General features: G+C 47.6%; 1 protein-coding gene and 1 long non-coding RNA gene across 11 annotated transcripts; one reads left to right on the forward strand and one right to left on the reverse strand.

Annotated features, from left to right (window-relative positions):
- Positions 1–802: 802 nt before the first annotated feature.
- PHB1 (prohibitin 1) lies at positions 803–5,014 on the forward strand. 3 transcript variants are annotated; one of them, XM_031600811.2, is made up of 7 exons: positions 803–952; positions 1,430–1,555; positions 1,939–2,100; positions 2,601–2,743; positions 3,012–3,128; positions 4,128–4,223; positions 4,646–5,014. In XM_031600811.2, exons 2-7 carry the CDS (start codon positions 1,468–1,470, stop codon positions 4,856–4,858), a joined length of 819 nt encoding a protein of 272 aa, XP_031456671.1. In that variant the 5' UTR covers positions 803–952; positions 1,430–1,467; the 3' UTR covers positions 4,859–5,014. The 3 variants fall into 3 exon arrangements, with proteins under 3 accessions (XP_031456671.1, XP_031456673.1, XP_031456672.1); XM_031600813.2 differs by lacking the exon at positions 803–952 and adding an exon at positions 953–1,025; XM_031600812.2 differs by lacking the exon at positions 803–952 and adding an exon at positions 998–1,136.
- On the reverse strand, positions 4,231–12,494 carry LOC149914977 (uncharacterized). Of its 8 annotated transcripts, none has more exons than XR_016460004.1 (5): positions 12,049–12,300; positions 11,824–11,896; positions 8,922–9,082; positions 4,507–8,469; positions 4,231–4,400 (listed from the first exon to the last, which is right to left on the reverse strand). It is a non-coding gene; the product is annotated as an uncharacterized LOC149914977 (long non-coding RNA). The 8 variants fall into 8 exon arrangements; XR_016460008.1 differs by lacking the exon at positions 4,231–4,400 and adding an exon at positions 12,365–12,494 and having other exon boundaries at positions 7,431–8,469; positions 12,049–12,202; XR_016460005.1 differs by lacking the exon at positions 4,231–4,400 and adding an exon at positions 12,309–12,494 and having other exon boundaries at positions 7,431–8,469; positions 12,049–12,202.
- Between the last annotated feature and the right edge of the window lies 1 nt (position 12,495).

Raw genomic sequence — 12,495 nt, forward strand, 5'->3', positions numbered from 1 at the left:
TGCTCTCCCAAATCCTTATTCACTCTGGTTGTCATTCCCTATCCTCTCCCTGGGGCTGCCAGGCTTCGGAATTGCTGTCTGAGAGCTGCCCCAGGGAGGAAGCTTCACTATTTCTGCGTGATCCCAGCAGATGACACAGTGAGGGACAATGCTCCACACTCACAGCCCTTTGCTTGTTGCCAGTTCAGGAAGCATGTTTTGAAGAAAGGTTCAGAGGTTTTCTTCAGCTGTTCTGGTGCTTTGGTACTCCCCTTAAGTAGGATAGAGGTAAGAAAAACCTCAGCTCTTGAGTAAAAAATTCTGCTATTTTTCCATCTAGAATGCATCAGGCAGCACCTAAACTAGAACTCAAAGCATCCGTTTAATACACCTGTCATATAGGTGGTGCTACTGCGGTCAGACACAAGGTTGACAGGGCTGGTCCTCCTGTAAAGTTTTTTTTCTCTCTCTTTTAAAAGACCAAGAGAAATAAAGAAACGCTGGGAGTCCTTGGTGCCTCTAGAGCACCCTGGAACACACTGGGGAACTTAGGGAGGCTTCTAGCGTGCTCTAGGGTTCAGTGAGGTGCCCTTGAAGTACTCTAGGGCACCCTGGAGCACGCTGAGGAACTCTAGGAGACCTCTAGTGTATCAGAGCACGTTGAGTTGCCCTTGGAGGCTTCGAGGCCCCTCCACCACTTTGACTGGCCCCGCTCCCTCAGGCCGCAGTACCTCATTTCTGTCAGCGGGCGGCAGCAGCGGGCAGCGGGAGAAACAGCCAATGGGAAGCAGTCTTGCTCAGAAAGCGGGCCGCCGCGGAGCTTGCTGGGAGTTGTGTCCCGCCCGCCAGGTGAAAAGGCAAAGAAAAACTACACGTCCCAGAATGCCGCGAGGAAGCGTGGACCAATGGGGAGCGGGCGTCTTGACGTAGCACGCAGGCGCGGTAGGGCGGGCGGCCGCGGATTCATGTGGAGGTCAGGGGCGCTGCGGGAGGAGAGCGGGGTGGGAAGGGGCGGAGGGTCTCGGATCGTTGGAGCTGCGCTGCGGGTAGGAGCGGGACCTCCACCCACCAGGCGTCTGTCCTGGGAGTCAGCGGCCTCGGAGAGCGTGGATGGGAGGAGGGCGGCGGGGACAACGGGGACGTGAGAGGAGCTTAAAGTGGGTTCGGGGTGTGGGGTTACTCGAGGGGGATGGGGGGAGCTGGGGAGAACTGCGGGGCTTTGGGCTCGGAGCTCAGGGATGAGCAGTGTGGTGGGGGGGAGGAGGGGAAAGGAGGCCTGTGTGGCTGCTGAGGGGGAGAGAAAGAGCTGCTGTGATGAATGCTCCCATTGCAGGGCGGGTTCTTTGGAGGAGGGTTACTTCTTTACTTCTCAGGTCTGTAGGTACACACGTGCAGGGCTGCCTGGCTTTCTTGTTTCGTGTAGTTTTACAGAAGTCGTGGATTTTTGCAGGAGGTGTTTCTTAAAGGGGCTAGAACTGCACGTGTGAAATGGCCGCCAAGGTGTTTGAAAGCATTGGGAAGTTTGGCCTGGGGCTGGCTGTTGCAGGTGGAGTTGTCAATTCTGCTCTATACAATGGTGAGTGGGACAGGCTGAGCGCTTCCAGTTCTCTTTATATCCCTTTTGCTAGGCTCTTGGTTGCTCTGTACTTTTGTTGCTAATGGTGTCTGGGGAAAACAGCCATGAAGCCTTTCAGGGCTGTTTTGTACCTCATGCATTGCGTAAGGAGGAGGACTGCAGACTTTTCTCAAGAAAACTGTCTCTTGTGAGCAAACTGAGTGGTCAAGGGTTATGGATGAGTATTCTCTTTTGATCTGTTCCTCCTAAGAATATAAATATCTTCACCAGTTTCACGGTGCAAAAGGCCTTAATTAACTCCCACAGACTGTTTCTATGGAGGTTTTGGTGCTGTGCAGGCATAACTTGTGACACTACTGAAACGATGTTGTTTTATTTTCCAGTTGATGCAGGACACAGAGCTGTTATCTTTGATCGATTCCGTGGGGTCCAGGACACAGTGGTAGGAGAAGGCACTCACTTCCTCATCCCCTGGGTACAGAAACCAATCATTTTTGACTGCCGTTCTCGCCCACGTAACATACCTGTCATCACTGGCAGCAAAGGTGAGTTTTTGGATGGGCAGCTCTACAAGATCTGGGCTCTCTGATGTGCTGTGTGTGTCTCACTCTTTTGCTGCTTTGCAGCTGGGTGAACAGAGGCATGAGAAAAAGCTTTCCCACAGTCAAGACCTTTATTATGTATTAACCTGCTGAAGAGGACTATAGGCATGAGGGTTTCCTTTTCTGAACATGGAGATTCTGTGTGTGTAGAGTCCATTTTAGCAGTCAGGAATAGTTTGATACTTGTCCCTTGAATAAAAAATTTCTGTTTGCGGTAGGGTCAGTAATTCCCTGAGTTACAAACAAACTGAAGCTTAAATTTAATCTGTAAGGAGGATTTGGATCCCTAGGTCAAAAGCAGTCCTTGGTGAAAAAAATACTAAAAACCTTTCCTTTCTTAGAAATCTGAACGTTTGTCTTATTTTGCTTTCCTCTGAAAAGGACAACTTTAGGATATCTCCTCCTCATGAGGTTTGCTGCTAAATCTGTGACTGTTTCTGCAGATCTACAGAATGTGAACATCACACTGCGTATCCTGTTCAGACCCGTGACTGCGCAGTTACCCCGCATTTTCACAAGCATTGGAGAGGACTACGATGAGCGTGTCCTGCCCTCCATCACAACTGAAATCCTCAAGTCTGTTGTGGTAAGAACAGTGTGAATGCTGCTGGGCTCCACCCACCACCTTTTTTTTGTTTTAGCGTTTATGGGACCTGCTGAATTGTGGAAAATGTAAAGCTCCAAAATGAGGATTCTCTTTCTACCCCTTAGCTCTAACGGGCAATCCAGAGGAGTTAAAACTGCAGCTATGCTAATTGCTTCTCTGTCATTCTAACTACTTGGCTTTACTTTCATTGAGTGACAAGCAGAGCATCTGAGAGCTTTCCTCTCACTGTTGTTTATCCCAACTTCAGGCTCGCTTTGATGCTGGAGAATTGATCACTCAAAGAGAACTGGTCTCCAGGCAAGTGAGTGAAGACCTCACAGAGAGAGCAGCAACTTTTGGCCTCATTCTGGATGATGTATCCTTGGTAAGAGTTCTCTTTCAGTTTTTCTTTCTGCACAAATAAGAGCAGTAGGGAAGAAAATTGACAGAGGATCAGGGAAGGGGTATGAAAGTTTGTGTATGTGAACCATGTTTGTCTGCAGTTGCACATGATACAGTGGTTACAGTTCAAAGCAGTTGGTTGTGTCACTGGCCTCCTATGTCCTTGAGCAAATTCTTGCACTAGCTTATCAACAGACTCCATTATTAAAGGGCTTGTGTAGTTAAAATGAGAAGCAGATGATTTTGTGATGATGTCTGCAGATTGCTATAGAGAAGCCTGCTGTTCCACAAATACTCTGAGACATAGCATCTTTTTTTTAAGACTATTCAGGGAGTAAGTACTCCCCTCGTTCCTCCCTAGAAGCTTTGTAAATTAAATCTTTGGCAGACTGATCTATGCATGCATCTCTCCCTTCTGGGATTTCCTTCCAAAATCCTGTCTAGAGAAAAGGGAAATAAGCATTTTCATCTGGCTTTGAACACACAGGAAGCATTTGCAGGAATGTGGCTTTGTGATTTTTTTTGAGTCTTTTTTTTTTTTTCTGAATACACTACTTAAGGAAACTCACACTTCCCTTGTAGCATCCCAATAGTCTGTATGTGTACAGAACAGCTCAGGGAGGGCACAACAGTGCACAGTTGAGCATGAAGAGAACAGGGTTGCTTGGCAGACTGCAGGCTCCTAATTTCTAAGCAAGAAATGGTAGGAGAGCGTGGTATCTCTCTCAAGATATTTGTGTTGACCCACCTGCTGGATTGAAACTCTGTTTATGGTGTCTTCCTTGAGACTTTTTTTAAAAGGAGGGAAAGTTTGCTAGACTTAGCTTTTGTAACACTGCATTTTTAATTTTTTTTTTTTTTTTTTGTGATACTGGCTTTCCATCTTCTCTGATAAAGGCAGGATGCCTCCTGCCTTAGAGGTGTGCTGTTGATAGCAGTGTCGCTGTAAATGCTGTTGTGAACTGTGATTTCTGCCCTGCAGACCCATCTGACCTTTGGCAAGGAATTCACTGAAGCAGTTGAAATGAAGCAAGTGGCCCAGCAAGAAGCAGAGCGAGCCAGGTTCATTGTGGAAAAGGTACTTTATCCTTCTGAGAAACTTTGGCTTGAAAACAGTCCCTGGTATCTCTGTCATTTCACCTCATGGTGAATGTTTCATTTACCTGATCTCACTCAGAACCATAATGCTAGTATAATTCACAGTTCTCAAATCTTCTTAGATAGCTATCCACCAAGAGTGCCCTTAGGTGAGTAGCTGTTCCAGGATGTTAAGATAAGACAATTTCAAATTGATTTTTAAACCTCTCCTCCACAGTAGGCAAAAAAATGTGTATATATATACAGCTTTAAGATAAAAACACCTGTTTTAGCTCTCTTAAGTCTTCTGGAGGAAAGAAACAGTAGGCTGGTGAAGGGGAAATTTATACTTTGAACTTGACAGTAGTATCTTTAGTAGTTTTCTTTTCTGCTCACTTTTCTTCTCATCTTGTTCCCCTGCAGGCTGAGCAGCAGAAGAAAGCAGCTGTCATCTCAGCTGAGGGAGACTCCAAAGCAGCTGAGCTGATTGCCAACTCACTAGCCACTGCAGGTGATGGCTTAATTGAGCTACGCAAGCTGGAGGCAGCTGAAGATATTGCTTACCAGCTTTCAAGGTCTCGCAACATTACCTACTTGCCCTCTGGACAGTCTGTACTCCTCCAGTTGCCACAGTGAACCTGGCTCTGCAGCCACAGCTACCCTGATCACCTTTACCTGCCAGATCAGTTCTTTGCAGAAAAATCCTTGCATTTTCCTGATTGGGTAAAGCAGAGAAAATGAAAATTCAATTGATACAGGATTCTTAAATAAAACTGAACGCGCTTCAGAACAGACACGTGTGCCTCGCATGTATTGCCAGAGTAGTGGCTTCATTGACCATTAATTAAGCTAGGTTTGAGAATGCCAACTTCTCAGGAAGCTTGAATAAAGGGGTTTTCTTCTGTTTGTTTCTGGGCACAATGAAGTGGCCCAGTGACACTCAGAACACCACGGTGCTTGTATCAGGTGTTGCTGTAATGTTCAGTGCCTTTAGGCTGATTGAATGTGGGCTGTTACAAAGTTGCAGGTTCTTGGACTATGGAACAGAAGCTGAGAACTAGCTCTTCAGTCAAGCCAGTATTTTCTCAGTGTTAGCTAAGAGCAAGAGGACACCTGGGCTGTGTAGTGGCTTTGCTATTTGTGAATCATGACAGTGACAGCTGGAGGGACAGTGGATTGTGTTTGGGGGTGACAAAGGTGTTTGGGGGTGACAAAGCAGAGATTCACTTAACATGGTGGGTAGTGGGATAACACTAGCATGGAGGAAAAGATATTTCTGCAGGAAGAACTTTTTACGTGCGTGCTGGACACTGCTTTTGCTGCATCCTGATTTATTCCCTGCCACTTCTCCTGTTGTGTAGCTTTAGTTCTTTCACCAAGGTTAGTGGATGTGACGCTTGCACTCTAAAAAATAGTGCTCAGAAAGCAAAACGAATGCAAACTGAAGAGGGGATTGGGGCGGCAGCTATGCTGCTCTCCAACCAGATGGTGGCAGCAGCTATTCTGCTATGTGCACGTGGAGGGTGGAGGGTGGTGGGGACCAAGCTGTGCCTCAGCCTGCCCGGAGAGGAGGTTCCCCTGGCTTGGGCAGTGGATGCACAGAGCAGAGCTGGACAAAGGCTCACACACAGTAGCACGCTGCTCAGACAAGGGAGGAAAAAAAAAAGCTTATACAAGCTTTCTGACAGGCAGTGCTGTTCTGGAAAGCAGGTAAAAGTATTTATTCCCTGTGTCAGGCTGTGCTAGTAAAACTGATGACTGTTTGACTATATTGAGCATCTCTGGTCCCAGCTCCAGTTTTTATCCCATTTAAACTACAGAAAATACTGAACTGTGCAAATGCCTGTCACCTTCTAACCTTGGTCCCAAGGTGGTTTTGCTTTGTTGTGCGTCTCTTGCAGCCCTTCTGCTGTTCCTCCTGTGCTCCTTTTGATCCTAAAAGCTCTCCCTAGCTTAGTACTAACAGGGTGGGCAGAAGTAACAAAGTCATCTAGGCATGACTTCAGGGTTGAAGTTGTTTAGCTTGACCTTAGGAAACAGAATTGAGATTTTGGATCCAGACAACTAGTATGTCCAATTCATACTGGAAGACCCCAGTGTTGGTAAAAGATTGGCATTTTTTCAGTCTAAAGCCCCATAGTTACTTGGCACCATAGCAATTACAGTAATGGCAGCATAGACTCATCACTGGTAATTATCTGAAAGTGGCCCAAAAACTAAGCTATGGGGAATGACAGCTTTGGGTAAGGTCTGCTGTTTGTGAGCAACATGAGAGACATGCTGGGGTTGTTGCAGGGCCCTGTATGCAACCTTCTGTGCTGGCAGAGGTGCCAGAATGCATCTCCTGCTTTAGACCAAAGAGCAGCATTTGGTTGCTACCTTCACACATCAAAGCCTTACAATCCATAGTGAAATCTCCCAGCCCACCCTGCTCTGCCTTGTCTGCAAACTTCCAAAGCAGCTTGTGGGGGGAGATTCTTCTCTCTCATCCCCTGGAGACTTGGCTTTACTACTTCCTTTCATGCTAGTGGAAGAGCTCAGCTTTGCACTAACCACAGCAGCTGGGTTAGCCCGCTAGCAACACGCAGACCAGCCAAACAAGCTTTTGTTCATGATAAACAAACAGGAAACTGTTTGATTTCCTCTGTGTTCACCCTCTCTCTTCCTATTTAACAGACAACCAGCTTACCTGAGTTGAGAGGAGAGCAAAAGAAACCACACACAGGTGCTCTGGAGCAGCTGTACTTTGCAGAATGCTTGTTGCAGAGGAATGGGCATCTACCCTGATAGTTGCTAGTATACCAAAACTGCTGAAACCTCTCTAGGTAAGGGAGCTCCCTGAGTTTATGATAATTTGTACCCTGCAGCAAACTGGCAGCATGTCTGAAGTGGTTAGAACAAGGAATAGGGAGGAGTTTCCTTATTGCTTCTTTTGTACTGGGGATCAAGCAGAAAAAGCCTGTCCCAAAATGCAGAGAATGGGGGGAAGCTCTTGTGGAAGTAGGTAGGAAGTGAATAATTGCCTAAGCCAGGCTGGAGCTCAGCTAGTTTAATTAATTCCTTGCATGACACTAGGCAGCACAGGGGGCAGAGGGTCCCCTCTGAGGCTTAGCTCTATTGCTGCTATGAACACAGCATTTGAGACTCCCTACACTAGATCTGCATACAATGCTGTTCTGGACCGCATCAGAAACTTGCAGTGAGTTACACCTAATCTTTGACAGGCCATAACTGTGCCTAAGCCTGGGACAGTGCAGAAAATTAACAGTGTGAGATGCCAGCTGCAAGATATGCTCCTGTCCCCCAAGCAGGTAGACAAAGCGAGGCAGGAAGGGCAGGAGGAGGCTAGGGAAGAATGTGTGCAGGATGCTTCTGAAGCCATAGGTTAAAAATACACAGCAGATGCAAGGACAGGAAGGAAGCAAAGATTAAGCCTGAATAAGGTAAACCCATCCCAGAGACATTAACACAACATGACTTTCATAGGGGTGAGTCTCACTGTGCTCCTTCTGTAAAGCTAGTAAATATTGCTCTATTGAAGCAATTGTTTCCTCTCAAACACAGCTTTTAATGGGTGATTTTCAAACCCATAGAGGTGTTCTTACACAAGAAGCTGGGCTATAATATTGGACGTGAGTGGAAAGGACCACAGTTTAGCCACTTTTTTTCTCTCACTATATACATTCTCAACATATAATGGACCTGCACTCATATAGCTCTGGTAGGAAGTTTATGCTGATCAGAGTAGAGGTGTTCTTGACAAAAGAGTGTGTCTCCACAGCCTGGTAAGGTGATACTCACACTTAATTACTTCATCACAAGTCTTAAAGCTTACGTATCAGTCATAGCACCAAGTGTCTGAACAGCAAGCTTAGACATATGGTTTAATTTCTAGGTAGTTCTGTGTGGAATCAGGAGTTTACTCAATCTCTGTATGGCCACTCTGCATCCTGCTGCTCTTAAGGTCTAACCAAGGGTATGAAGAGAGGTGCTAGTGGGTGTTAACTGCATTATTTGGAGACAGATAATCTTTAACTGTGGCCTTACACTGAGCTAGCAAAGGAGAAGGGAGAGTGGGAACAGGAATTTCCTCTGTCTGATCTTCTCTGTGCTGATACAGTGTCAAAGCCCAACACTCAAGGGGGTGGTTCCCTTTGAGCATAGGGCTTCCTGTGACAGGAGCTGGCAGGAAAAGTCCTTTGTTTCCCTTTTGCTTCCTTTCCCATTGCTTGAGAGGATCCTGAATCCTGCAAGACATAGCACAATACCTGAAGTTCAAGTATTATTCCAAAACGAAAGTGGTTGGGTTAGAGCAAGACATCAGTGCTCCTGTCTGTGCTTAAGTTTCGCTTCTCACTCAATGCCTGTTCACTGCAGCATCCTTGAGCAACATCTAACCCTGAGGGCGTTTCCCCTTTGGGGAAGGAGAAAGAATCCTACTTGCAACCGCATTCTCACCAGGCCCTCAATGCTGACTTCAGGTTTTTCCCAAAGCAGAACTGTTATGATGTGGAGGCCTCAGTCAAACATCACCTTGCTATGCTTGCTGCCAGCCCTGAAACAGCACAAGCCATGAAGATTCACCTGTGGGAACAGTGAGTAGGAAAAAGGAAGGCAGCCCACCTCCCTGCTGGCTGTAGGAAGAAAGAACACTATCAGGGCTGTTTCACTGGCTGCTGAGAGTTTCCCCAGAAATTACCATAGCACAAGTCCAGGTGAAGCAGAGAGCTATCACTGCTTGGGTAGAGTAGAGAACCCTCACCAATGGAGCCACCGCAGCAGCACAGCTTAAATGGGACTGCATGCCCTGGACCGGACAGACATCTCCTTTACCAGAGCACTCCAGCACCAGTTTACTACCTGGAAGACATAAAATGACCAGACCAATCAGCTCAGAGATTGCCCAAGAGCACCAAGCTGTGCAAACCCAACAAGCTGGCCAATGCCACAAGAAAATTAACTGCTGATAAAGGTAGGAACTAAGCTCTGTTCGATTTTTCTCCTTCCCACACTATTCTGCACCTGGCACTAGCAGTCATCTCCAAAGAGCTGCATCTCAACAACATTCTTATCCATTAGATTTGCTTTCTCAGCAATTCTAGAACACCCAGTCCTATAGAAAAAACACAGGTGTGTGATACTGTGTTCTGGTGCATCTAATTTGAATTTGCATAATATTTAGTCTTTTTATTTATTTTAACTCTGAAAGATCTTAAGCTACTAAGCAATGAAAGATCTGGTTTCCACAAAGGAATTCACCTACAGTTGCATTGCTGCTACTTCTGGAGTGAGCTGCAAACAGCTGCTTGCTGAAACACTGCAGCAGTTTAAGGCAGGAAATGAAGATCTGTATCACCTGTTCCTGGCACTGCATGAAGTGAGGAGGATGTGTGAGGGCATTTCCCATACTAGTTGTACTATAGATAGAAGGGAAATACCAGAAAGAGTAGGCAAACGTGCCACAGCATCTTACTGAGCAGTGAACAAGATGCACATATATGCCTCTCGAAGTTAAACAACAGCATGAAGGGAAAGACAGAAATGATAGCAAGGAAATCAGAGGGCTGATAAGGATCTGTGGCTGTCAGGCAGGCGTGTGCTAGGGAACGGATCATGTGCAAGCAGAGATGTGGGACTGTTCCTGCATTTTGTTTGTTTCCCTTTACCTGGCTGACATGTCTTTTCATGTCAAAAGATAGATCAAAGAGAGGGATGTAAATAGCTGAAGGGAGCCCTTTGTGGGAAAAGGGCTGTGTTACAGCCAATGACTCAGACAGATCCCTCCCTGGGAGCCAGCATGAGGATGTCAACTTCCATTAATAAAACAGCCAGGGAAGAAAGTGTGCAACTGCAGGGTGCCCTGGGCATTCAGGAGCCAAATCACACAGCAAGGCTTAGAAGAGTCAGTCTCCTCTGCAGCAGCCTCTTCCCCAACACAGATGCAGAAGTGACAAAGCAGAGAGATAAGGACAAGTGCTTTGTTGTGGTGTTGGAAGTCTGACAGTCCAAGAATACTTGCACTCAGTCCCTTATCTTTTCAAGTCCTTCCTCTGCAGAGTCCTAGGTGTCTGCTGAGAAAGAGGGAGTTAACATTTCCTTTTAACCTCTGTACAATTTGTTCTTGGAGAGAGCAAAATCACTATGTGAAACTGAAGTCAAAAAGCATCTTTTACAGGAAAGCCTCTGCAATCTTCCAGGATCTATTTTAAGGTAAGGGGACTTCATGCCACAGGTTCAAAAAAGCCAGGCTTCTTTACCACAGGCACAGCATCAGGGAAGGGGGGTACAGCACAACAAATTGAGAGACTAAGTGCTCTCCCCACACACTGGAGAAAAAACTTATCAAGGTACTTGCCTGCTTTTGTCCCACGAAGAGACATTAGCAGTGGCTGTGCTTTTATACAGAAATGGAAATAGCTGGTGGCTTGACTCCTCACCTGCACTCCTTTGGAGCCAAGTGGGATACTGGCAAGCAATGGACATAGTTATCCCTCTGATAGAATTTCACATTTGAAATCTCTACGACCCATTGTTTTCTTGTTCATCCATCTGTCAAGAAAAAAGTCTCCAGAGCTTTTCTTCCTGTCCTTTCCAAGGTCTGAAATTTAATTACATGGCCTCTCTTTATGAAGAGCTATATTGCACAAAGGTGTGGGGCTGAGCAGGGGCAACAACATGCTCTCAAAACCTGGGTCTCCCTTAGCTACCCTCTCCCCTCCCAGCTATACACAGTCCCTGCAGAGATGAGAACAGCCTGGGGTCTGCTCTGAACTGAGCCTGCAGTAATAACTCCAACAGGGCTGGCCTGAGCAAAGTATGTTGTGCTTTACTCCTTTCCCATGCCCACACAGCAGGAGTTGCTGGGGCAAAGAAGAAAGCTGGCAGGCAGTTGGAACTAGATGATCTTTAAGGTTCTTTCCAACCCAAGCCAATCTGTGATTCTATAAACACCATTCTGATCTTACCATGGTGCTTCCCAAGCACACACTGTCCCTTTTATTTGATTGTGAACTTTGAGAGCCCCAATCCCTGCTCTCCACAGGGAGCTGAAATCTGGGTTTTATGTGCAGTAATAAAAAGCAGGTCAAATATTCCAGCAGGTAGCATTTCAGTAGGCAAAAAGACTTTTTGTTTCCCCCCCAAAAAAATCACATTAGATTCCTACACCATTTGGGGACCGTTTACAGCAAACAAGGAAACAAACCATAGGTAAAGGAAGGGACTAAATGATTTTAAGAGGGGGCTATGGAAGGGATACGGGTCTGAAATCAGGCAGGAGGGAGTCAAAGCTACGCAGCACAAAATTCCTTAAGTCTTTGGATGCAGCTAACACCACCAAAAAGGCTGTGCCCTGCCCCTTTTTCCTGTTTCTGCCACTCTCGCCCGTCCTTTTGCTGCCGCCAAACCTAAACCACAGCAGTGCTCTCCCCTCCTACACAGCTCTCAGAAGTGGTTTTCACGGCTATGGAGGAGGCACTGCTGCTTCCTGGGGGAGGTGGGACTGCTGCTCAGCACTGTGGGCCCTGACCCACACCACACAAAGCCCCCCTCAAACCCCCACCCCCCTACCGACCCCCCCCAGCCCTTCACAAGCCCCATACCTGCCCCGAGCTGCCAATTCCACCAGCAAAATCCATTTCTCGTCGCATCTCTCTCTCACACATCACACAGGCCCTGCGGGTGGGTGCAATCAAGAAACCACAGGCCAGAGTTAAGCGGTTATTAGTGTTTTAAAGACAAGAGAAGGGTTGAGAACAAGAAGAAACCGGGCTTTGTTCTAACGGAATGATAGGATCCTCGGTCCGGTGGGTTTTCTCTCCCCTTACCTGGCTCCTGAGGGGCGGCCCTCAGAGACCCGCCCGGCCTCTTCCAGCAGTGAAGCGTTACCTCCATCCCTCCCGCCTTCAGCAGAGCCACCGAGGTGCCCGAGGGAAGGAGGCGTGGACAGGAGCGAAGCCGCAGCTTGCCCAGCTCAGCTGACTGCAATTAGGGCGGCCTCTTTTATTACCTCAGCGGAATAACGGTCGGCGCGGCCGGGGGCAGCAGCCGCCGCTCGGCCCCTCCTTCCGCCGCGCGCGCGCCTCACCTGAACCCCGCCGGGCCGCCGCGCATGCGCACAGCTCCCCCACAACGTGCGCTCACCTGCGCTCCGCGCCCCCTCCGCCGCCTAAGCTGAATAGAGAGGAAAGCGGGGGGGGGAGGCCAGAGGAAAGAGAGGCAGCCGCGCATGCGCCGCCTCGCGCCGCTCGCCCTCCCCTCAGCCTATGGGTGTC

This window comes from Phasianus colchicus, chromosome 26, assembly GCF_987193195.1.
Source record: "Phasianus colchicus chromosome 26, bPhaCol1.hap1.1, whole genome shotgun sequence".
In the NCBI taxonomy this organism is placed as follows: Eukaryota; Metazoa; Chordata; class Aves; order Galliformes; family Phasianidae; genus Phasianus; species Phasianus colchicus.